This window comes from Oncorhynchus mykiss, chromosome 15 (genome assembly GCF_013265735.2).
Source record: "Oncorhynchus mykiss isolate Arlee chromosome 15, USDA_OmykA_1.1, whole genome shotgun sequence".
In the NCBI taxonomy this organism is placed as follows: Eukaryota; Metazoa; Chordata; class Actinopteri; order Salmoniformes; family Salmonidae; genus Oncorhynchus; species Oncorhynchus mykiss.
Window position 1 is genome coordinate 21,161,947 of NC_048579.1, and position 25,720 is coordinate 21,187,666.

Here is a 25,720-nt window from a genome sequence, read left to right on the forward strand (position 1 = left end):
CACTGGTAACTTACCTCACAAGGAATCATGAAGACAGACAAACATCTCTCACCTTTGTGTCTGGGGGTGCTTCTGAGCCAAATTGGGTCCCCTAAATGAACAGAAATATTGTAAAAAAACAACAACTAATTAGACAAAGTGAAACACCTACCAATACCAATGAGCAAATCATATTTTGTTGGCATAAAACTAAGGATTTGTGTGGTTTAATTAGAAATGGATTATTATTAAATCATATATGCAGGTGAACCAACATTAAAGACAATATTCAATCAAAAATTTGATATTAGCAAATAAACTATTGTAGCATTTATTTATTCTCTGCTAACAAGTGGTGTGTGATGTGAAGCCAAATAATCAATGGAATTCAGACAGTGTTGGTGGACCATGATAGTTGGTGACGTGGACACCAAGGAACTTGAAACTCTCGACCCGCTCAACTACAGCCCCGTCGATATTAATAGGGGCCTGTTTGGCCTGCCTTTTCCTGTAGTCCACGATCAGCTCCTTTCTTGCTCACATTGAGGGAGAGGTCGTTTTTTTTGTTGAATTTTTACCCCTTTTTTCTCCCCAATTTCGTAGTATCCAATTGTTGTAGTAGCTACTATCTTGTCTCATTGCTACTACTCCCGTACGGGCTCGGGAGAGACGAAGGCTGAATGTCATGCGTCCTCCGATACACAACCCAACCAGCCGTACTGCTTCTTAACACAGCGCGCACGGCCGGTTACGACAGAGCCTGGGCGCGAACCCAGGGACTCTGATGGCACAGCTGGCGCTGCAGTACAGCGCCCTTAACCACTGCGCCACCCGGGAGAGGTCGTTGTCCTGGCCCTACACTGCCAGTTCTCTGACCTCCCTTATCGTTGTCGGTGATCAGACACTGTTGTGTCGTCAGCAAACTTAATGATGGTGTTGGAGTCGTGCTTGGCCGTGCAGTCATGCGTGAACAGGGAGTACAGGAGGGGACTAAGTACACACCACTGAAGGGCCCCATGGATATGTAAAATGTGAGTCTCGGTTAATAATTTTAAAAAAATATATCAGATTTTAAAGGAGGTGAAAAGGAGACGAGTGCCTCTTAAGCAGGAGGGTCCCATTGAGACCACAGTCACTTTTTCAAAGGATCCCTGCATTACAAGACCAAGCAATTACACAATCAAGTCAGGAGCCTAGGAAACACACAAATAACATATAGCTTTGAGCAGCAATGAATCGGGTTCACAGGATAGCAGAAAGGACACAAGATTAGTTGGATAACAAGAAAGCACTCTAATATGTAGGAACTAGATTTCTTTATGTGCAATCAGTGAAAGCATTACCATGTTTATCTGTCAATCCCTCAAGGATGACGAAAGGGAAGTTTAGTCTAGTGCAGGAAGTTGGATATCTTTGAGTGCTGCAGGTAAAACCATTCTTTACTTCATTAGGTAAGGGGGATAGCTAGTCAGTTGTCCAACTGAATGTATTCAACTGTAATGTGTCTTCCGCATTTAACCAAACCCCTCTGAATCGGAGAGGTGCAGGGGGCTGCCTTAATCGACATCCACAGCACCCAGGGAACAGTGAGTTAACTGCCTTGCTCAGGGTCAGAACAGCAGATTTTTACCTTGTCAGCTCAGGGATTTGATCCAGCAACCTTCCTGTTACTGGCCAAACACTCTAACCACTAGGCCACTCATTGATTTTAAACCAATTATGGGGTCAATTTTACTAATAGTTCATGTTAAGATTTGTGAAAAATATTCAGCATTATTTTCATTGCATAATCTATCATTAATTTACACGAGACATGGTCTACTTGATCAATAGTTATTGCTCTAGTATCCTATGGTGCCACTGGTGTCATTGTCATCTGTAGTGCCACCAACTGGTCTGGTGCAGCCATCTAATGTTTCCAGTGAATATATATCCACTCAAACTAAGTTAAGACAAGTACCATGGACCTTCATTCCACATTTGGTGTTAATTGGTCCTATGGTTCATGAGAAGAAGATTTTTGAAATATATTCATCTACTGGTATATTGTTGCCATCTTTGAATATATCAATGTTATTTAATCAAACTAATGTGATGAGACCAAAGACCAAATTCTGAGGGAATCTGACTTTTAGTCCATGAGAAGATTTTTATGATTATTTTAAGCATTAGCGTTACAAAGTCAAAAAAGTTCCATGTTCAAATCAAATAACATTTTATTGGTCACATACACATGGTTAGCAGATGTTATTGCAAGTGTAGCGAAATGCTTGTGCTTCTAGTTCCGACAGTGCAGCAATATCTAACAAGTAATATCTAACAGTTGCTGTACCAAGCGGTGATACAGCCCGACAGGATGCTCTCAATTGTGCATCTGTAAAAGTTTGTCAGGGTTTTAGGTGACAAGCCAAATTTCTTCAACCTCCTGAGGTTGCTCCCTCTGCTCTTTCTTGAAGTCCACGATCATCTCCTTTGTTTTGTTTACGTTGAGTGGGAGGTTATTTTCCTGACACCACCCTCCGAGAGGCCTCACCACCTCCCTGTAGGCTGTCTCGTCGTTGTTGGTAATCAATCAATCTACTACCATTGTGTTGTCTGCAAACTTGATGATTGAGTTGGAGGCGTGCATGGCCACGCATTCATGAGTGAACAGGGAGTACGTGAGGGGCTGGGCACGCACCCTTGTGGGGACCCAGTGTTGAGGATCAGCGAACTGGAGATGTTGTTTCCTACCTTCACCACCTGGGGGCGGCCCGTCAGGAAGTCCAGGACCCAATTGCACAGGGCGGGGTTGAGACCCAGGGCCTTAAGCTTAATGATGAGCTTGGAGGGTACTATGGTGTTGAATGCTGAGCTGTAGTCAATGAACAGCATTCTTACATATTCCTCTTGTCCAGATGGGATAGTTGAGTATGCAGTGTGATAGTGATTGCATCGTCTGTGGACCTATTGGGGCGGTAAGCACATTGAAGTGGGTCTAGGGTGACAGGTAAGGTGGAGGTGATATGATCCTTGACTAGTCTCTCAAAGCACTTGATGATGACAGAAATTAGTGCTATGGGGCTATAGTCATTTAGTTCAGTTACCTTTGCATTCTTGGGTACAGGAACAATGGTAGCCATCTTGTAGCATGTGGGGACAGCAGACTGGGATAGGGAGAGATTGAATATGTCCGTAATGCTACTAGGAATGCTGTCTGGGCCGGCAGCCTTGAGAGGGTTAACACGTTTAAATGTCTTACGCACATCGGCCACGGAGAATGAGAGCCCACAGTCCTTGGGAGCGGGCTGCGTCGGTGGCACTGTATTATCCTCAAAGCAGGCAAAGAAGGTGTTTAGTTTGTCTGGAATCAAGACGTCGGTGTCCGCGACGTGGCTGGTTTTCCTTTTGTAGTTTGTGATTGTCTGTAGACCCTGCCACATACGTCTCGTGTCTGAGCAGTTGAATAGCGACTCCACTTTGTCTCTAATCTGACATGTTGCTAGTTTGATTGCCTTGCAGAGGGAATAACTACTCTGTTTGTATTCTGCCACATTCCCAGTCGCCTTGCCATGGTTAAATGCGGTGGTACGCGCTTTCAGTTGCTCTAATGCTGCCATCTAGCCACGGTTTCTGGTTAGTGTCGGTTTTAATAGTCACAGTGGGTACAACATCTCCTATACACATCCTTATAAACTCACTCACCGAATCAGTGTATTCGTCGATATTATTCTCTGAGGCTAGCCGGAACCTGTACCAGTCCGCGTAATTAAAACAAATTTGAAGTGTGGATTCCGATTGGTCAGACAAGCATTGAATAGTCCTTAGAACGGGTACTTCCTGTTTGAGTTTCAGCCTATAGGAAGGGAGGAGCTAAATGGAGTCATGGTCAGATTTGCCGATAGGTGGGCGGGGGAGGGCTTTGCATGCATCGCGGAAGTTAGAGTAACAATTGTCCAGTGTTTTTCCAACTCGAGTGCTACAGTCGATAATTGTGGTAGCCTTTTTCTCAAATTTGCTTTGATAAAATCCCCAGCTACAATAAATGCAGCCTCAGGATAAATGGTTTCCAGTTTGCATAAAGTCCAGTGAAGTTCCTTGAGGGCGGATATACAAGGCTGTGACAATAAACAAAGAGAATTCTCTTGGGAGATAATACAGTTGGGTTAGGGTTAAGATTAATCATGAAACATACACCCTTCTTCTTCCCGGAGAGAGGTTTATTCCTGTCAGCGCGATGCACTGAGAATCCATGTGGCTGTACCGACATATCCGAAGAGAACCATGTTTCCGGGAAACAGAGTATGTTACAATCCCTGATGTCTCTCTGGAAAGCAACCCTTGCCCTGATTTCATGAACTTTGTTATCTAGGGACTGGACATTAGCGAGTAATATACTCGGAAGCGATGTGTGGTGTGCGTGCCTCCAAAGTCTGACTGGAAGACCACTACGACTCCCTCTTCTTCAGCGGCATTGTTTTGGGTCGGTCTCTGGAATCTGTGAAAATGCCCTGGGTGGTGCGGACAAAGGATCCGCTTCGGGAAAGTCGTATTCCTGGTCGTAGTGCTAGTAAGTTGATGCCGCTTTGATATCCAATAGTTCTTCACGGCTGTATGTAATAACACTTAAGATTTTCTGGGCTAACAATGTAAAAAATAATACACAAAAAAACTAAATATTGCAAGGTTTCCTAAGGACTAGAAACGAGGTAGCCCTCTCTGTCGGTGCCATCAGACCTAATGTTAATAGTTTCCTCATTTTTAAAGATATCAATGCCAAATTTAACATGGTTCATCATGGTAATTCATGTCTTTGATGACCCTAAAATGTTTCAAGTTGATAGGCTGTCGTGGAGTGGTTTTACAAAGGATTGAAATGGACACATAAAATCAGATTTCCTGATTTATCAATAACGCAGCCAATCTTAGATTAACCTTAGATTATCTCAAACTAAATCAGGAGATGAACCACTATTATCATTTTTATTTACTCTTTATTTAACTAGGCATGTCAGTTAAGAACATTTTATTTTATTTACAAGGATGGCCACAAGGTGCGCCGCAAGGTGCGCCACCCTATGGGATTCCCGATCATGGCCGAATGTGATACAGCCTGGATTCAAACCAGGTACTGTAGTGACGTCTCTTGTATTGAGATGCAGTGCCTTAGACCGCTGCGACACTTGGGAGCCCAACCATGGGCCTGCAAATTAGTTGGATTTATAGTTCAGGGCCTACAAATTAGTTGGATTTATAGTTCAGGAGAATAGGTTTTCCTGGATGGAATAACATTTCCAGGATGGAAGACAATCTATCCTGACAGGGTCCTTGAAACAGATTTGCGGGCGCTGTACTGCAGCGCCAGCTGTGCCACCAGAGACTCTGCATTCGCGCCCAGGCTCTGTCGCAACCGGCCGTGATCGGGAGGTCCGTGGGGTGACACACAATTGCACCAGCAATTGCACCAGCGCAGAGCGCGCTAACTAAGGTTGCCAGGTGCACGGTGTTTCCTCCGACACATTGGTGCGGCTGGCTTCTGGGTTGGATGCGCGCTGTGTTAAGAAGCAGTGCGGCTTGGTTGGGTTGTGTATCGGAGGACGCATGGCTTTCAACCTTCGTCTCTCCTGAGCCCGTACGGGAGTTGTAGCGATGAGATAAGATAGTAGCTACTAAACAATTGGATACCACGAAATAGTGGGAAAAAAGGGGTAAAAATTAAATAAAATTAAAAATTATAAATAATGTGGCAACAGATATGAGGATTTAAGTGAGACTGCTTATAACAACGCCACCTATAGGGCAATTGGTGGCATTCTTTTTGACCAAGTTACTCATGGTCTATGTTTGAGTTATTTGACCATGTAAAGGAAAAACATATGAGAATACAGAGAATAACAATAGGTTTCACAGCTTCACTGTAAACACCTAAAAATATATACAAAAAACAAACATAAAACACAACTACAATCCTCAGTGAGGAGGCTTCAACAACGTACTTTGGAGCAGTTCCTCCTTGAGATGGTGTTAGAAGAAGGTTGCGTTGCAGCAATTAACCCCTGACCTAAAACTTAACCATTTTCTTGCTGTTGTAGCCTCCTGCCAATCCACTTTCCAATCCTCAACTATGTTTCAATCAAACGGACAAACTGATTTTCGTAGTGAATGCTTCTCAGAAATGTTTCTACTCTATGGCCTTGACAATCATGCGTTGATTAAAACAATTATTACATTCCCTCCATTTACATTTAGTGATGCTTCTGTTCAAGGACGAACATTGAAAATAAAGGAGAGTCGCACACTCTAGGAGCTCAGATGCAAAAATGTTATATCCAACGTTTCGACAGCCAAGCTGTCTTCATCAGGGTATAATCACAAACACTGCTGGATGACTCGTTTATATAGTGTCAAAAGACACACAGGTGTCTGCAATCATGGCCAAGTGTGGCCTAATATCATTGGTTAATTCTCAAATATAAAAATGGCATACAAAGAACAGCATACAAAAAAAACAAATGGATAGCATGCGATCATAAATTCCTTTTAGACTACACAAGCTTCAAACAATTACAATGTCAAAGCCACAATAATCACAAGAATGGCTTCAGATCAAAGTCTACGTTGAGACCGAAGAGAGCAAGGGTCTTTAAGTTCAAGATCCAGGCAGCCTCTCGTTTTAACAATAAATTATCATTGTCCTAGGGAGGGTGACATGTTCGATGCCAATATAACGCAGAGATGAAAACCAGTGGTTTTCTTCCAAAAAGTGGGCCACAACTGGGTAAGTCAAGTTTTTGCACCCAATGGTGCTACGATGCTCTGAGATATGTACTTTTAATTCGCACTTTGGTTTACCCACATTAGGACAAGTTATAAGATAAATAACTGCCTTAGTGGAGCATGTAATAACACCTTTGATTGGGATCGATTTCCCTGATTGTGGGTGTTTTAAAGAGCTACATTTATAAGTGCCATTGCATTGAGCACAGCCATTACACTTGTAATTTCCATCCAGTAGGGGCGCAAATAGACGTTGTTCAGGAATATCTTGGGGTGGTAAATCAGAGTGTACCAATTGGTCTCTGAGATTTCTGCCCCACGAGAGTACGAGGACAATCGTTGTACTAATTATTATAGTAATGATCTTAAATTGCTTTGTGTATGTGTGACCGAATTTCCGTGAATAGACATTTTTATAGACTGCTAGCTAATCTCAGATATCAATGAACCTCACAAGCTGTCCATCTCAATCAGAGTCTGGCACTCAGCAGGAATTTCACTGGGTTATAGTTGTACTGAAGGACAAAGGGAGGGAAACAATGTGACATAAACAAGACAGAGTTAAGGTTACACCCCACAAGCCAACAACTTGAGAGACAGCAACAGCCACACCCCACTTATTAGAATAGAAAACAACTTTATTGTCTGTTACAGCAAATCATTTACATATGTCTTCTGCTCCGTTCTAAACCCCCAAAATGTAGTGCAGTTTTTCGAAACTTGATTATGGCTAATTTGTCATCTATTTATAATATAACACAGTAGCAATTTTCAAATTGACCCCAATCCTAATACTGAGTTGTTTTGACCTATACCACAGCATGAACACAAATTAAACTGAGCTGTTGAATTCTTTTCAGAGATGCTACTCATCACCAGCAATCCCTATGACTATGCCTTCATCTCCCAAGGAGAGATTGCTATAACTCCGATTAATTATTTTTTTATTTTTTTATTTAACTAAGAAAGTCAGTTAAGAACAAATTCTTATTTTCAATGACGTCCTAGGAATAGTGGGTTAACTGCCTTGTTCAGGGGCAGAACAACAGATTTTTACCTTGTCAGATCGGGGATTCAATCTTGCAACCTTTCGGTTACTAGTCCAACCTGGCGCCCCAATGATGCAGATGAGCTAATGGCTACTGATGTGAATCATATATCTATACTCTGTATATGCAATAATATTCCAACCCCTTCTCCAATGCTAAACAATGACCTTTCATTTGGAAGTAGGATTAATGGCATTTATAAGCTGACTGGTGCCATCATGCACTACGGCAACATGAAGTTCAAGAATAAGCAGCGGGAGGAGCAAGCAGAGGCAGATGGCACTGAGGGTGAGTGCTGAGGATTTAAAACCTATCACTTCATTATAAAGTAGTATCTGAAAAATCTAAAAATCTTTCAGTCGTAAAACTTTGCCTTTCCAGATATTGACAAAGCTGCATATCTGATGGGTCTGAACTCTGCTGACCTAGTCAAGGGGCTGTGTCATCCTTACGCAAATGAAATCTGATTTTCAGAGATGAATTACAGTAGCTTACCACCATACTATACTATACTGACTACCGTACCATTTTTCCAAATCCAGATTCTCTGAAATATATGTAAATGATGTGTGATAATGTCATGTCTCACCATGTGACCTTTGTCACATGTTTATTCAATGCACTAAACTATAAAATTAATGGGATTCTATTTAAAAAAAAAATGTATATGAGGTGCTTGAAATGAACCTGCAGCCATGTCCCGATAGCTGTTTTTGGTATTCCAGAACACTTGTTCTCCTTAGACCCAAAACATGCCGATATTGTTGCTTTTACATCCTTATCAGCTCGGCATAGAATTATTCTCCAGTGGAAGTCAGTTCAGCCCCACTCTATTTCTCAATGGCTTAACGATGTAATGTTCTTCCCAAAGCTTGAGAAAATTAAGTATTCTCTTAGGGTTCAAATGATACATTTGTTAAATGGCAACCATTTATATCATGCTTCAATGGCTTGCATAGGCTCCCCTCTGATGAGATGCTTTAAGGTTTCCCAGTAGGTATTTCCAGTAGTCATTACATAATAGGTACATAATACAGTCATCAATATAATGCTATCCAGTCCAAGCAAGTTTGGTGGATTGGATGTGTTGTGTGGAGGGAGGGCAGTTGGGATATGGGAAAATCTTTGTACTTACATTGATGAACATTTTGTAAAACTTAAATAAAAATATATATAATAAAATAAACATGTATGGTTGAATGTCACCATGTAGCTAATAGATTGTCGAATTTGATGAGAGGAATCACTTGAAGCCATTGTGTCTGAAGATCACTGACGTCATGATTCGACCTTGTTTTTTTTCCGAGTTCCCAGTTGTTTTGAAAGTACCATAAATCCAGAGAATGCCAGACTTTGATGACACGATTTGATGACAACGTTTGCCCACAAGAAGGACCGCCACACCACGTTCAAGTGAGTACAGCACAACAACGGTGAGTCCCAAAAATATGTCTGCTGCATAAATTATGTAATATGCCAGGAAGATATGTATACAGTAGCTAAGAAAGTAATACTAAGTGTATATTATGTACCTGTTAGTAGCCTATGTGTCTCATACTAAAAATGTGGTCCCTCTCCTCAGAATGTAGCCTACTGTTTTTGGTGGTGCACATATAGCCTGTTTTAGAGAAATGGCGTTATCGAATATTGTAAGAGCTTTCATTGTCTGCTTATATGCCCCCGTTATTTATCATGATGTTGGGTCTGTAACCATGTTTGCCAGTGACAGTCTCTTCCCATTCAAACATTTTTTTGCCAACAAAAAGTTCAGTAATATACCCATGTAATTCCAGTTGATATTGGCTTGTTTTTTTGTTTGAGAAATGCGCTTTCTGTGCGCTGGTATATTGTCTATAAAAGTGGATCCTTATGATTGTATTTTCCTTCCTTTTCAGACCACATACAGTGCAATCGGAAAGTATTCAGACCCCTTGACCTTTCCACATTTTGTGACCTTATAGCCTTATTCTATAATTCATTAAATCGTTTTTTCCCTCATCAACCTACCCCCAACCTACCCCCAAGATGACAAAGCAAAAACTGGTTTTTAGAAATGTTTGCTAATTTCTAAAAATAAAACTGAAATATCACATTTACAGTACCAGTCAAAAGTTTGGACACACCTACTCATTCAAGGATTTTTCTTTATTTTCTACATTGTAGAATAATAGTGAAGACGTAAAAACGTTGACCATTACATCTCATTTGGGTTGAGGTTGGGTGATTGTGGAGGCCAAGTCATCTGATGCCGCACCATCACTCTCCTTCTTGGTCAAATAGCCCTTACACAGCCTGGAGGTGTGTTTTGGGTCATTGTCCTGTTGAAAAGCAAAGATAGACCCACTAAGCACAAACCAGATGGGATGGCGTATCGCTGCAGAATGCTGTGGTAGCCATGCTGGTTAAATGTGCCTTGAATTCTAACAGCAAAGCACACCCACACCATCACACCTCCTCCATGCTTCACGGTGGGAACCACACATGCAGAGATCATCTGTTCACCTATTCTGCGTTTCACAAAGACACGGCGGTTGGAACCAAAAATCTCCAATTTGGACTCATCAGACCAAAGGGCAGATTTCCACCGGTCTAATGTCAATTGCTCGTGTTTCTTGGCCCAAGCAAATCTCTTCTTCTTATTGGTGTCCTTAAGTAGTGTTTTCTTTGCAGCAAATCAACCATGAAGGCCTGATTCACGCAGTCTCCTCCGAACAGTTGATGTTGAGATGTGTCTGTTACTTGAACTCTGTGAAGCATTTATTTGGGCTGCAATTTCTGAGGCTGGTACTATAACTCTAATGAACTTATCCTCTGCAGCAGAAGTAACTCTGGGTCTTCCTTTCCTTTGGCGGTCCTCATGAGAGCCAGTTTCATCATAGCACTTGATGATTTTTGCGACTGTACTTGAAGAAACTTTCAAAGTTCTTAAAATGTTCCAGATTGATTGACCATGTCTTAAAGAAATGATGGACTGCTGTTTCTCTTTGCTTATTTGAGCTGTTCTTGCCATAATATGGAGTTGGTCTTTTACCAAATAGAGCTGTCATCTGTATACCACCCCTTCCTTGTCACAACACAACTGATTGTCTCAAAAGGTTCAGATAATCTTGTTTCTCATGGTCTAAGAGTCCTTGCCTTTTGGCAAACTCCAAGTGGGCTGTCATGTGCCTTTTACTGAGGAGTGGCTTCCGTCTTGCCACTCTACCATAAAGGCCTGATTGGTGGAGTGCTGCACAGATGGTTGTCCTTCTGGAAGATTCTCCCATCTCCAAAGAGGAACTCTAGAGCTGTCAGAGTGACCATCGGGTCCTTGGTCACCTCCCTGACCAAGGTCCTTCTCCCCCGATTGCCCAGTTTGATCGGGCCGCCAGCTCAAGTAAGTCTTGGTAGTTCCAAAATTACGGACAATTCCTTCGACCTTATGGCTTGGTTTTTGCTCTGACATGCAGTGTCAACTCTGGGACCTTATATAGACAGGTGTGTGTTTTTCCAAATCATGTCCAATCAATTAATTTTACCACTGGTGGACTCCAATCAAGTTGTAGAAACATCTCAAGGATGATCAATGGAAACAGGATGCATCTGAGCTGAATTTTTTTAAATTCTAGAAACCTGTTTTCGCTTTGTCATTATGGGGTATTTGGTATTTTATTAGGATCCCCATTAGCTCTTGCAAAAGCAGTGTGTAGATTTATGAGGGGAAAAAATGATTTAATACATTTTAGAATAAGGCTGTACCGTAACAAAATGTGGAAAAAAGTCAAGGGGTCTGAATACTTTCTGAATGCACTGTATGTCTAATAAAATGTTGTGTAGTGGCTTTGCTGGCATGCATCTAAAAAAAATTGGTTGAGTTTTCCCCACCAAGATGTACATGCTAAAATCGCCACTATTCAGGAACCACGCCTGTGTGGAAGCACCTGCTTTCAATATATACTGAACAAAAATGTAAACGCAAAATGCAACAATTTCAATGATTTTACTGAGTTACAGCTCATACAGTATAAGGAAATCAGTTAATTGAAATACATTAATTATGCCCTAATCTATGGATTTCACACCACTGGGCAGGGGCACAGCCATGGGTTGGCCTGGCAGGGCATAGGCCCACCCACTGGGGAGCGAGGCCCAGCCAATCAGAATGAGTTTTCCCCACAAAAGGGCTTTATTACAGATAGAAATATAATTAACTGTCCGGGTGGCTTGGTCTCAGACGATCCCGTAGGTTAAGCAGCTGGAAGCGGAGGTTCTGGGCTGGCGTAGTTACACGTGGTCTGCAGTTGTGAGGCCGGTTGCCAAATTCTCTAAAACGTTATTGGAGGCAGCTTATTGTAGATAAATTAATATTCATTTCTCTGGCAACAGCTCTGGTGAACATTCATATAGTCAGCATGCCAATTGCACGCTCCCTCAAAACTTGAGACATCTGTGGCATTGTGTTGTGTGACAAAAGCGCACATTTTAGTGACATTTTGTCCCCAGCACAATGTGCAACTGTGTAATGATCATGCTGTTTAATCAGCTTCTTGATATGCCAAACCTGTCAGGTGGATGGATTATTTTGGCAAAGTGTTAAATGCTCACTAACAGGGATGTAAACAAATTTGTGCACAACATTTTAGAGAAATAAGCTTTTTGTTCATATGGAACATTTCAATTATCTTTTATTTCAGCTCATGAAACATGGGACCAACACTTTACATGTTGTGTTTATATTTTTGTTCAGTATACTTTGTGTACCTCATTTACTCAAGTGTTTCAGTTATTTTGGCAGTTACCTAGCTTATAGGCCATGTGGCTTATATTATGTCTAAAAGAGGACAGAGAGGATAACGTAAACTGATCAAAAGACAAGCACAATATCTTAAACATTTTGTTTTTTAATGTTTAATAATCACATCACTAATTAACAATTAATCACAATAAACACTTCTTTCAAACCAAAAATGTCAATTCAAAATGAATGAAAAACAAAAAAACAAATTCTGCAAATGACAAATTCTGCGAATGACATAAGTCTACGGAACACATTCCATTTGTTTCTGCATGCTCTTAAATAGGTGTTTTCTATGAGTACACTTGCACATTGGGTGTGCGCTAGCGGAAGAAGCAGATCTATGGAGCTCATTGTAGCATTACTGGAGAGCTCTAAGTAACACAAGCCAAACCTGACAGCTACTGTTAGCCTTACATAAGGGTGTGTTAGGGCGCGGACGTCTCCATGACACTCCAGGACAGAGTGTGTGTGTGTGTTTCTGTGTGTGCGTGCGTGTAGGGCAAGGGCAACAATATTCCTAAATGACAGATATGACCTGACTTCTAATCCCACTTCCTGCTTTAACAGGAAGCCCTGCACCACAATGGCATGTTATACAGTGCAATTCTACACATTAGTTTCAATCCCTTCCATGTTGCACGTATCTTGTTTTCAAATCAACACAAGAAGGTCACTGTATCCTACAATGTCAAAATCACATCTGAAGGTCTACCTGTAAATAAGAGTATTTTCATTTCTTAAGACTGGGGTTGTGGGGATGGACAAAGGTTATGTGAAAGTTAACAAAACTCTTACAATTTGTGAAATAAACACTGCTCAATAGACAGCAATCCACAAACTGGACCAGACCTCATTATGCCTCCCATGTGTATAACCCCTCAAACACTCCCCACTGACCCAACCACCATGTCGCTATGGGAACACAAGATAAATACAAAAGTGTTGCATCTATAGAACATTATATCTCTATAACATTCTTTCACTTCAGCAGCCCTTTTCTTGGAAAAAAGGCAGACTTGCTCAATAACAATAATGATACCCCTTACCATTAAAACTGTTAAAGACATATTAACATAAAAGCTGTACGTAACATCCTTATTACCATCATTGTTGTTTTCATATTATTATTTTTTTTCCTGTGGCGAAAGTGTATAAAACAGTAAAATATCTATTTATATACAACCGTGTGCAATCTCAGAGAGAACATACCAGTGAGTGTGGTAAGTCAGGATCAGTGGTAATATTGAAATTTCTCTATCAGATGAGGATCAGAGGCGATACTACGATCCACCTCAGCAGCCGTTCCTCTTACAACAATCACTGCTGTACTACAAAACCGCTCAAATATCAATATCTACAAACCTCTCCAATTTTAAAATAACATCTTGTTGATAACAATAAAATGTATTGACCATTTTCTTAAAACATTTAAATTGACTTTTTTTTTGGCTCTGGGTATTAGGCCTATTCCACACATCTCAATAGATTGTAATTATGTTTTTAAATTAAATTAATCACGATGTCTTTTAAACAATATTTCATGGATATCCTAGGAACAATATGGGAGTAAATCAGTGTGTGGAGAGACAGCTTTACCTTTCATCAAATACACATTACCATTACACACCCTCTTTAATATATTCAAGAATTTAAGGTCATTTTAATAGTTTCCATATCTAGGGGGGGGGGGGGGAATAATTCCTCAAAAAGAGTACCTGGTGTACTGTCCTTATTTTGAGCTCAACACATTTAAAAAACATGACGATTTTATAGCTGAATTATATAATATACCAAACTGCAATAGAATTTAGAATCAAATTGACAGCCCCCAATTTTCTTCCTGCCCACTGTTAAAAAAAAGAAGATACAACACCGACTATTTCCCCCAAGGACAAATATACTGAACCACAACACTGCAAGTCATAATGCACATAGGCTTTCTGCTCTGGGCATGATATTACCTGGCCATGCACGAAAAAGGCAATTGGAGGCAATTGTTGGATACATTGCTACAAGTAAAATAAGCCACATTGAATGTTCCACTGCCAACAGCCTGACAAAAATAAGTCCTTCAGCAGAACCTCTAATAATGTTCCAACAAGTCCTTCAGCAAGTCCTCTTATTACTGTCAATAACACTTTACCAGAACCCTCAGAAAACAGCTGAAATGGGACAACAAGCAGGACTGGTCACAAAATACGATTATTCTAAATCCTAATCAAACTACAGTGCCACCATGCGGTTTCATTTTCAACTATGACATTCTGTCTGTCTGTGTCACTCCAGGGACAAGGGTCCATCAGCTTGAGCTTCCAGCCCGAGTCCCATCCCAGTTTCAGGTAAGCAGGACAGGAGGCACGTACAGTACAAGACACATCGCTCCACCAACCTCCAAGACACTTTCCTTCACATAATTCATCTTAACATTCTATTACCCTCTGGAGTTTTCCTAGACAGCACTATTCTGACACATCACATTGTTGTCTTAACACACTGAAGAGGACACGTCTTTACGTCACTACGCCTCAGTGTTCGCTGTCTCCCTTTTGATCTGTCTTTGTCTCCCTCGTCACACCCCTGACATGCTTTCTCAGTCTCAACGCCCTAAACGGAGTCGCATCTTCATGACTGTGTGCCTTTGTTTCGAGAAAAATATATGTGTGTGTATTCAAGAGGATTTCTGAGCCCTGTTGGTAAAGAGACCATCCACCGTATTTCTTACACGAGAAATAAAACGAAAGAAGAAAACAATGAAACAAACCTTAAAACTAAGCTGATGAGGAAAATAAACTAATGTAAAAGTAAACAGAACAGAACGCCACAGCTCATTGTTACAGTATTATTCAATCAAACACACCATCACAAACACACCGTTTAAAAGAGAGTTAAATAGCCTACTGTTCAAGTACAGTCTACTAGTTTACTAATATTTTGTGAGTGCTCTTTAAAAACAAAAGGTATTTAACCCTTGGACAGTGAAAAAGAGGGGTCTGGACTCTGGGTACATGGATATGAGAGAGGAGGGAGGTGAGGCAGTGAGTGAATGAGTCGATGGTTGGTGAATAGTGAGTCAATTAATCAATGGTTATTGGGAACACACCACAGCCCTACATGCTGACAAGTAAAAGGGCTCTACACACATATTAGTCTGCGTACATAACCCACAGGTGAGTCTAGGAAGGTTTCCCATTGGGGGTGTCTATGTGAACCAAACAGGTGTGTTCAGGGCTGGCGATGCCTGGTAGATTACTCTCACTAAAACGGCACTAGGACGTACTGTAATACTGGATAAGACTGATTTTTGCTACTGTACGCTGCAACTGCCATATTATGCTCTTGGAGAGGTAAGGAAACATGAATTAGACTTCACAGTTAACATGGCAAGCCTCCGTTCCCCTCCCAATGTTATCCCAACCTGCTTGAAGCTTGGTCTACTGTATGTACAATGTCAGCTCATCCAATGGGAACACAGGACAGCGGTAGGTAGGTAAGCGCAGGTTCAGGCGTAGTAAGAGAATGATACATGGGTGAGGTGTTTGGATGTGGGATTGAGGGTCATGACCTGAGTCCTGCTAGCGTGCCGTTGCCCCCCTGTCCCAGTGGGGGGAGGAGGGAGGGGGCAGCGGGGGTAGCCAGCAGAAGTCAGGGAGTCGTTGAGAGAGACGCTGCGTTGTGGGTGTGAGGGGCTGTCTCCCGGGGCTGGCCAGGTTATGATGTCGGCGCCGTGGTCCGTGCGAGAGCGGGCGTTCTCGCGGAAGTTGAGCTTGAAAGACTCAATCTGCAGCAGGAAGTGTGTAAATGGGACAGAAAGAATGGAAAAGAGGAGAGAAGGAGAGAGGAGTGGGGGACATAGGAGATGTTGAGGGGGTTAAGATGAAGGGGGTAGATGGATAGCACAAAGAAGAATTAGAAGCCTGTAAAATAAGAAGTCAAAGGTAATGGGGTGGTCAGGGACATGTAAATCACAAAATAAATATGAAAGTCTCAAAGTCATTTAGATAAGAGACCATCTCTGCTTCTTTTGTATCCAAACTTGCCCCTTCATAAGGCCCCTCTCCAGACCAGACAATCATAAAGAACATTTGGGAGGCCTCATATTAGCTCACATCAAGGGATAGGAGTCTGAGAGAATGAGGAGGAAGGAGTGGGACGCAGCCCTAGTGGAGAGAGGACAGGCAGGGGACTGTTCGGTTTGGACGGCATACTTACTTGTCTCAGGGATGCGCGAGTCAAAGCCCTGGGGGTCATGGATGCCCTGGCTTCCGCAGGGGGCACCCTCCTTCACCCCATTCTCCTGGGCGGGGCTGCTTGCCTGCCCTGGCACCTTGGCTGAGGCATCACTGGAGGGAGCCCCATTTTCCTCTGCCGTCTTCTCGGCTCCCTCAGCCTAAAAATGCATACAGTAGCAGGGTGTCAATTGGGTGGGGGGGTTGCAATGGAATGGAAAAAGGGGTTGCAGTGTGTGTACAGTAGGACAGATGAGATATTAACTACAAGCGTACTCAAACAAAACATGGTAGGCGCTGAGGATGTCTTCAATGCGGGAAATATAAATGGTAGAAAATCCTAAAAGATATAACAGGACCAGTGGTCTGACGGTATCAAATATTGTGGAAAATAAAGAGCTATATTTACTCAAACATATTAGATGAGAGCTAGCTTTGGATGTGGAATATATTCTTCAGCTATATTTAATCTGCAATTTCTTTAGAATAATAATAATTATAGTTATCTTTATAATTATAGTTATAATTATCTTTAGACAGGGGCTTATGTGTCCAGTAGCTCTGGGTACATAAAACACGTGTCTCTATTTCACAAAAAGACCACAAGGGAAGGGATAAATAACAACATCCATGGGAGGCTAGATGGTTTGGTAAACGTGTGTGTGTTTCAACACAACACATCACCCGCACCATTAAACCCTGGGTTTTATCACCATTTTTATTCAAAAGAAATGTGCATACCTAAACCATAGAGAGCACCAAATTAAACATGTTATCATGGATTGTGCAAGTGTTGCGTATACTGCTGGTGCAAGCTGAAAGGTACTGTATGTGCAGGTATATTATAACATCTCTGAAATAGTCATATAGTATGTGTCCAAAGAATGTGATTGAGGACCAACTGAGAACATGTCAATATGTGTATGTGTTCATTATCAACTGTGTACAGTATGCACTGCATGCAGAAATATCAATATTCATTCACAGTGCCAGAGGAGATGAACGGTGCATCCATGGAGATGCTGGTCATGTGACTGATAAGATGGACTTCATTCTTTGAGTGTTATGTTATGAACACAGTGAGAAAAGAGCACAAACATGGATAAACTCAATGCTATGCTTTCCCCCACATTGCCCCTCTCTCTCTCTCTCTGGGAGTGTTTTGTAGTTGAGAGGCCGTGTGGAGGGCTCTGTCCTTACTTATTTTCTTGATTCTTTCCTTGGTCATGCTATAGATGGTGTTGTAGATGAGGCTGGGTCTAGTCCTGCTATAGATGGTGCTATAGCTGAGGCTGGTTCTAGTCATGCTATAGATGGTGGTATAGATGAGGCTGGGTCTAGTCATACTATAGATGGTGCTGTAGCTGAGGCTGGATCTAGTCATGCTATAGATGGTGCTGTAGATGAGGCTGGGTCTAGTCCTGCTATAGATGGTGCTATAGCTGAGGCTGGGTCTAGTCATGCTATAGATGGTGCTATAGCTGAGGCTGGGTCTAGTCCTGCTATAGATGGTGCTGTAGATGAGGCTGGGTCTAGTCCTGCTATAGATGGTGCTATAGCTGAGGCTGGGTCTAGTCATGCTATAGATGGTGCTATAGCTGAGGCTGGGTCTAGTCCTGCTATAGATGGTGCTGTAGATGAGGCTGGGTCTAGTCCTGCTATAGATGGTGCTGTAGATGAGGCTGGGTCTAGTCCTGCTATAGATGGTGCTGTAGCTGAGGCTGGGTATAGTCCTGCTATAGATGGTGCTGTAGCTGAGGCTGGGTCTAGTCATGCTATAGATGGTGCTGTAGCTGAGGCTGGGTCTAGTCGTGTAATGGATGGTGGTGTAGATGAGGCTGGGTCTAGTCATGTAATGGAGGGTGGTGTAGATGAGGCTGGATCTAGTCAGGCTATAGATGGTGGTGTAGATGAGGCTGGGTCTAGTCATGTAATGGATGGTGGTGTAGATGAGGCTGGGTCTAGTCATGTAATGGATGGTGGTGTAGATGAGGCTGGGTCTAGTCATGTAATGGATGGTGGTGTAGATGAGGCTGGGTCTAGTCATGTAATGGAGGGTGGTGTAGATGAGGCTGGATCTAGTCAGGCTATAGATGGTGGTGTAGATGAGGCTGGGTCTAGTCATGTAATGGAGGGGGGTGCAGATGAGGCTGGGTCTAGTCATGTAATGGATGGTGGTGTAGATGAGGCTGGGTCTAGGCAGGTTATGGAGGGTGGTGCAGATGAGGCTGGGCCTATTCAGGTTATGTTAGTGGATGAGGAGAGTATAGTGGGGAAGAGCAAGCGACTAGGGGTGGTGGAGGGGGGTGTCAAGCGGAAAATGAAAAGGGGGAGAAGAAAGGAGGTGGGAGGGGAGAGGCACTAAGGAACCTTTGCCTGGTGCCGGGGGGGGGCAGCTAGAGAGAAAGGGCAGGTGGTCAGGATGGGAGATAGAGATGCGGAGGAGGAGGGTGAGTCTAAGGACGAGGAGGTCGCTTTCTTTTCAGACTCAATGGGTCCAGAGCTGACAGTCAGTCAGGCAGAGGGGTCAAAGTACAAGGTTAGGGAACTGTCAAGGTTCCTGAATGATACTGAAGGGAAAAAGGAATCTTGAAGCTTTTTTTTGTGATCCGGTAAAGTTTGTAAGATCAGTACAACACGCCAGAGGTGTGGACTCGAGTCATATGACTTGGACAAATATGATGATTTGCAACTCGACTTTGACTTCAACACCAATGACTCGTGACTTGACTTGGACTTGAGCCTTATGACCCTCCCCAAGCCCAAATATTAAAAGTGATGCTATTAAAAAGTGTGCAGCGCATCAACTCTTCATTTAACGGATTACAGTTTGAATCGGACAGCAGCCAATCAAATTGTGCCAGCTGAGAAAAAACTGTGCGTGGCAGTGCAGAGGAATGTCGACGGGTGAATTCAGATGGAGCCCTTGGAAAGATGATACCACAAATTATTATTTTCGGATATAAAGACGATGCTGTATCAACAAAAAACAAGATTGCAACTTGCAAAACATGCAGGAAGAAAATGACAGACGGAGGCGCAACAATTTCCAAATTTGTTTGACATTTGAAGCTGCACAAAGAATGGTAAGCCGCGGCTAATATAGCCGACAGCTATATATTTTATTACCTTACTAGTGTATCATGTAGGCTAACGTAACGTTAAATCAATGAGCCTCCACACAGTCAGTCAGTGCAGGAACGTGATCATTGCACCCCAGATTGAGCTACAACTGGCTAGGCAGTTGGTAGCCTAAATCTTGCCTGATGTTCCTAAAACAAGATTGGGCGATTGTGTACAAGCCTACATCGCCCGACTGCGCCCCATAGCGATTCTCGATAGTCGATCACTATTGTTTCCATGGAAAAATACAATTTATTTAGAAAGTAATAAATATATAGATATTTTTAAAAGCATTCATGATTTGCGTAAATGTAATATACTAACTATTACTCTGGTTAAAAATATGAAATTCTATTACATTTGGTGAAGAGCACATTATGACTTGTTTAGGACTCGAAACTCAAAGTTAAAGACTTGAGACCTGACGGTTTTGACTTGGGACTTGAGTGCTAAGACTTGAGACTTACTTGTGATTTGTAAAACATTGGCTTGGTCCCACCTCAAACACACTATGAAAAACGAGGAGCATGGTGTCCTCTCACTCAGGAAATGTGTTAGGTTTAGGAAGTGGGTCACAACCACCGTGCGTAAGGGTCTACCTTCAGATGCTGTTTAGATGAATAGTTTCTTTCTGGCACTGGGGCTTTTTGAGCTTTACTATTGGTCTCTTTCTTTGCTGGCTTTTCTCCCACTTTTTATGGAGACTCTTTGGCTAGGCTCGCTTAATTTAATTGGTGCCAGAGATGCAGGTAAGAGGAGTCTGTTGGGTGAATATGTAAAACAAAAAAAGTACAGGTGTTGTTTCTGCTGGAGACACATAGTGATGTGGTGAATCAAGTCGATTTGGAGCTCTGGTGGAAAGGGGCAAGTGTGTTGAGACATGGGACAAATCTTAGTGCAGGGGTGGCAGTCCTTTTTGCACTGGGTCTGTCTGTAAAAATTTGCTCCTCAAAGGAGGTGTGTAGGGGTAGGCTGCTTGTTGTTAAAGCAGAAATTAACAACATGAGTTTTGCCCTTATACATGTGTATGCGCCTAACACAGGGCGAGAGAGGGGGCATCTGCTTGGGTGTCTAAGAAACTCACAGGTAGCGCCAGAGGAGATGCTGGTGGTAGGCGGGGACTGGAACTGTACAATGGATTTTTACCAAAGATAGAAATGAGGAGGAGCCTCATTCAGGCTCAGTGCGGGTGTTTTTATTTATTTTACCCTTATTTTACCAGGTAAGTTGACTGAGAACATATTCTCGTTTACAGCAACGACCTGGGGAATAGTTACAGGGGAGAGGAGGGGGGTGACATCTTAAATCAGTTTGATGTAGTGGATGTTTGGAGAACTAGACGTCCCAACACAAGACACTTTACATGGGTGAAGGTCTTTGGGGCTAGGGTGAGTGCAGCCTGACTAGATTGGTTTTACATGTCCAGGAACCAGAGCAATAGTCTGTTGGGCGGTACCATTCTCCCGGTGGGTTTTTCGGATCCAACCATGGCTCGGCTGTCTACTTCATCAGGGCCTCGGCAGGCATCCTAGTAGAAGTTTAATGTAAAGATCTTAAAAGATGCCACTTTTTGCTCAGGTTTCCAGACTTTTTGAGAAAGTTGGGGTTAGCGAAGAGAGGGGTATCTCTGAGTCAATGGTGGGATGTGGGAAAAGTCCAAATGTGTATTTTCTGTCAACAGTATACAGTTCTCTCATTCTCAGGCTAGGAGAGTATTGGAGGAACTCGAGCGTAGTATCAGTGATGTGGAGGTAGAGCTAGTGGGGCAAGGCAATGTAGGCCCCCAGGTTAATTTGGCTGAATTACGTAGGGACCTGGGCAGTTTTTTCCAGGTTAAAGCAAAGGGAGCACTTCTAAGAGCTAGGTTCTCCATGCTCAAGGAGATGGATGCTCCCAGCTTGGTTTGGATTGTCTGCGGCTGTCGGCTGGGCGGGTGACCTCTGTAGTGGGGGAGATGCCGGAGTGGACTGTGGAGTTTTCTACTGAGTTGTATAGGGCACAACCGTGTGATCCTATACGTGTTCAGGTTTTGTTTGCAGAACTCCCTAAGCGCTCTCTGGCACAGAGGGATGAAATGGACATTCCCCTGTTGTCCAATGAACTGGCAGAGGCCATAACCCAGATGTCCACCGGGGTCGATGGACTCCCAATTCTGGGGAATAATTGGACTGGACTTCTTTTGCGTGGGGGTAGGAGAGTTGCCGATGTTCTGCCGTGGCTCTGACTCTCCTGCCCCCCCCAAAAGGCCTGTGGCATTGCTCTATGCGGACTACAAGATATTTGCCAAGGTCCTCGCTAACAGAGTGAATTTCCATCTGGACTCTATAGTATACAAGGACCTGACATATTGTGTACCGGGATGCTCAATCACTGAAAACTTCTTCTTAATCAGGATGTTGGACTTGTCAAGAGTTTCTAAGATGAAATTTGGACTGGTCTCTAGACCAAGAGAAGGCTTTTGGTAGAGTGGACCATGAGTATCTGTTCAATGTGATGTCTGTGTTTGGGTTTGGGGAAAGGTTTTGGCTTGTGTGAAGATGTATGCTGGGGCGTCACATATGGTCAAGTTCGGAGGGGGGCTCAGTAGACCAGTCTTGGTGAGGCGGGGCATTAGACAAGGATGACCTCTATCGGGGCATTTAAATACACTAGCCATTAAGCCTTTTTTTGGGCCTCCTACGCAGGAGACTGCAGGGAGTGTGATAGACAGGCATAGCAGTGTCGGCGTATGCAGATGACATTACTGTGACGGTCAGGGATGGGCAGGATATGCAGGCACTAGAGACTAGGTGTACGAGGGAGCTTCGTCAGCTAAGGTGAACTGGGGCAAGAGCAAAGCTCTTATGTGGGGCATGGAGGGAGGAGGGAGTTGTAAAGGCTTAACATTTTGGGCGTATACCTGGGCTCGGAGAGGTGGTGAACTGGGAGGTGTCAAGATTGGCCAGATGGAGGTGGCTCCTGTCTCAAGTGTCATATAGAAGGAGGGTGCTGATAATCAACAACCTGGCGGCATCCTCCCTGTGCTCGCAGACCTGCAACACAAGCTGGTGGATTTTTTCTGGTCGGGCCATCAATGGCTGAGGGTGGCAGTGTTGTACATGTCCGTCCACAAAGGAGGACAGGGCCTGGTGGAACTGGAGAGCAGCGTGCCTGCATTCCCAACTAAAGGCGGCGCAGAGACTGCTGTACCATACTGATGTCGGCTGCTGCTGCTGAGGAGAGCTGGTGGATTAGGGTTGGACCGGCAGCTGTTCCTCATAAGGCTGGAGAGGCTGAGTACAGCAGGTCTCTCTGATTTTTACTCTGCAGTGCTGAGGGCCTGGCAGCTGCTAAGGCCCACACGAGAAGGGGGTGTGGAGACTGGGCTGTGGGAGGAGCTTATCTTCAACAATCCAGCCATCCTTTTGAGATCAGTTCAATCGGCCAACCCTGCAGAAGCGACTGATGGCAGCGGGCTTACTAAGGCTGGGTGACCTGCGGCTGCTGGGGGAGGAGGGGTGGAAAACCCTGGAAGTCCTGGCATAACAAACAGGTTTACTAACACCTCTTAGGTTGCTAGAGAGATTCCTGTGGGAGGTCCTGGAGGCACTGTCTGAGCTGGTAAAGTGGATGTTTGAGCAGTCAAAGGGGGAGGGTCCACCAATGTTTCCCCCACTGCAGGTGATGGCAGAGACTGGGGACTGGCAAGGGGGTATGGAGGACTTGTTGGACTTTAACACTCTGAGCCTGGGGGAGTTTGAGGGGGTGTAAGGTAAAGCCCTCTACAACCTCTGCATTAAGGTAAGGAACATTAGGAGCCCAACAGTGTGAAGGCACATCAGTGGCAGGGGGTATGTGGGGCGGAGAGTATGGTGGGTCCCCAGTGCCAAAGAGGTCAGGGGATCTCCAGTGGAGGGTTCTACATGGAGCCATGGCCACTAACAGCTGGTTGGCACGGGTCGACCCAGCAGTCGGACAGGGGTGTCCTTTCTGTGTCATGAGTGAAACTGTGCATCATGTGTTTTCTGTGTGCACCAAGTTAATGCAATTAATGTCTCTGTTGGAATGTCTGTCTGAGAGGTTGGGAGTGGAGTTTACTGTCAGGATGTTTATAATGGGGTAGAGGTATTTGAACAAGGAAAAGGCCAAATGTGTGTTGTTGAATGTTCTGTTTGCTCAGGCAAAGTTAGTTATTTGGTTAACAAAGAGGAACAGGGTCAAAGGTGGGAGGATAACAGACCCTTTACTATTATTTAATGGGATGGTCTCTGGCGCCTCAGGGTGGAATTTGAGTTCTATGAAATTTTCGATGTTTCATGAGATATGGTGTTGGGAGGCCGTCTGTATAGCTGGGGAAGATGTTTCAGGAGATATGGTGTGTCGGGGAGGCCGTCTGTATAGCTGGGGAAGATGTTTCAGGAGATATGGTGTGTCGGGGAGGCCGTCTGTATAGCTGGGGAAGATGGGTTGGATATACGGTTGGGTGAGGTTTTGGTTATTGTGGTGTGTGATGTTGTTTTGTATCGTGGGGTAAAGGACAAGGTGAGTACGCAGCACAGGGGATATTTGTCTTTTTGAAGGGGGTGGTGGTGGTGAGGATTTAATGAAATGAGGATGTATCATTAAAGAAAGTCTCTCCCTCCCTCCCTCCCTCCCTCCCTCCCTCCCTCCCTCCCTCCCTCCCTCCTGTGGGGAGTGACACTTTCCACAGACAGTATTGTCCACAATGTATTGTAATAACTTACCGTACCTGTGCCATGCTCAATGGCTATCTTCACTAAAATGTTTTCCGACTGCTATCACTGTGGAGATCACATTTCCAAGTTGTTTTCTGGACAATACCATTTGACACAGGCTGAACATCTGATCTGATGCACCATATGTAATATACTATACTGTAAACTGTCAGCGTGAAAGTAGGAGTATAAAGCAGTCACTCAGTGTGAGGGTCGTTTGTCCAGTGACCTCACCTTGATGTTGCCACCACCGGGCTCATGACAGAGGTTGTCCATTGAGCCCACTTTGGATTTAGCCTGATCCTTGTTGTTCACTTTCTGGGACTCGATCTTCACATCGCCGCCCCCTACAGGACACACACAGTCAATGGGACAGCACAGACAATACACACTGCACAGGTCCGCAGAACAGAGATCAGTTGTTGTTCTGCTTAATCATTATAATCATCTTTGGTAGTCACATTTGAATGGTCCTTAATAACATCTTGAGCATATAATGACAGTAACGTGCTCTGGTCAATAAAACACACAGAAACATACACAACACATGCATTACAGTGTACATTCAGTATGGCAACTCAACAGGTCTACCAAGAGGGCCTTTACCAGGCTTGTGTTTGATGTTGGCCTTGGAGCCACACTTCGATGTCACTTTGCTTAGATCCACCTTCTTGTTGAGTATCTGTACCTGCAAATATACATTAGACCCAGTTACACACACAGAAGAGGAAATGAATGACCACCCGTCAAAGATCCATGACGGCCATCTTCTTCGCCATGCAGTTGAACCTATTCAGCTTTATCATTAGCCATCTGTTCTTGGGAAAACTCATGTACTCATGTGTCCACCGCATACAGTAGCAGCACGAGCACAACCAATCAAAGGAGGAAGTCTGCATAGAGAGCCAATCAGAGTTGAGTGTCTGGGCAGGTCAGAGGTTAGACAGGTAAGGGTGGTGTTTGATTGGTGTTGAGTGAGTTAGAAACAGCGACAGGTAGAGTCGAAGCCAGTGTTTTACAACTCCAGTGTTTCCCAACTGTAGCCCCGGAAAAACTTGTCAACTAATCTTGCCAACTAATCATCAAGCTCTCAAT

The 25,720-nt window shown here is 43.5% G+C and overlaps 1 protein-coding gene across 9 annotated transcripts in view; it reads right to left on the reverse strand.

Moving 5' to 3' along the window:
- Window positions 1-12,646: 12,646 nt before the first annotated feature.
- The window catches only part of LOC110489787 (microtubule-associated protein 4), a 122,134-nt gene continuing 109,060 nt past the window's right edge, over window positions 12,647-25,720 (reverse strand). For 8 of the 9 annotated variants that reach the window (XM_036944051.1, XM_036944056.1, XM_036944049.1 and 5 more), the window contains 4 exons: window positions 25,232-25,313; window positions 24,860-24,972; window positions 16,771-16,948; window positions 12,647-16,475 (listed from right to left, as the gene is read on the reverse strand). In XM_036944051.1, the coding sequence (XP_036799946.1) occupies window positions 16,468-16,475; window positions 16,771-16,948; window positions 24,860-24,972; window positions 25,232-25,313 (381 nt within the window). In that variant the 3' untranslated portion in view covers window positions 12,647-16,467. The remainder of the gene's footprint in view (window positions 16,476-16,770; window positions 16,949-24,859; window positions 24,973-25,231; window positions 25,314-25,720) is intronic. The other variant, XM_036944050.1, reaches the window with a different exon arrangement.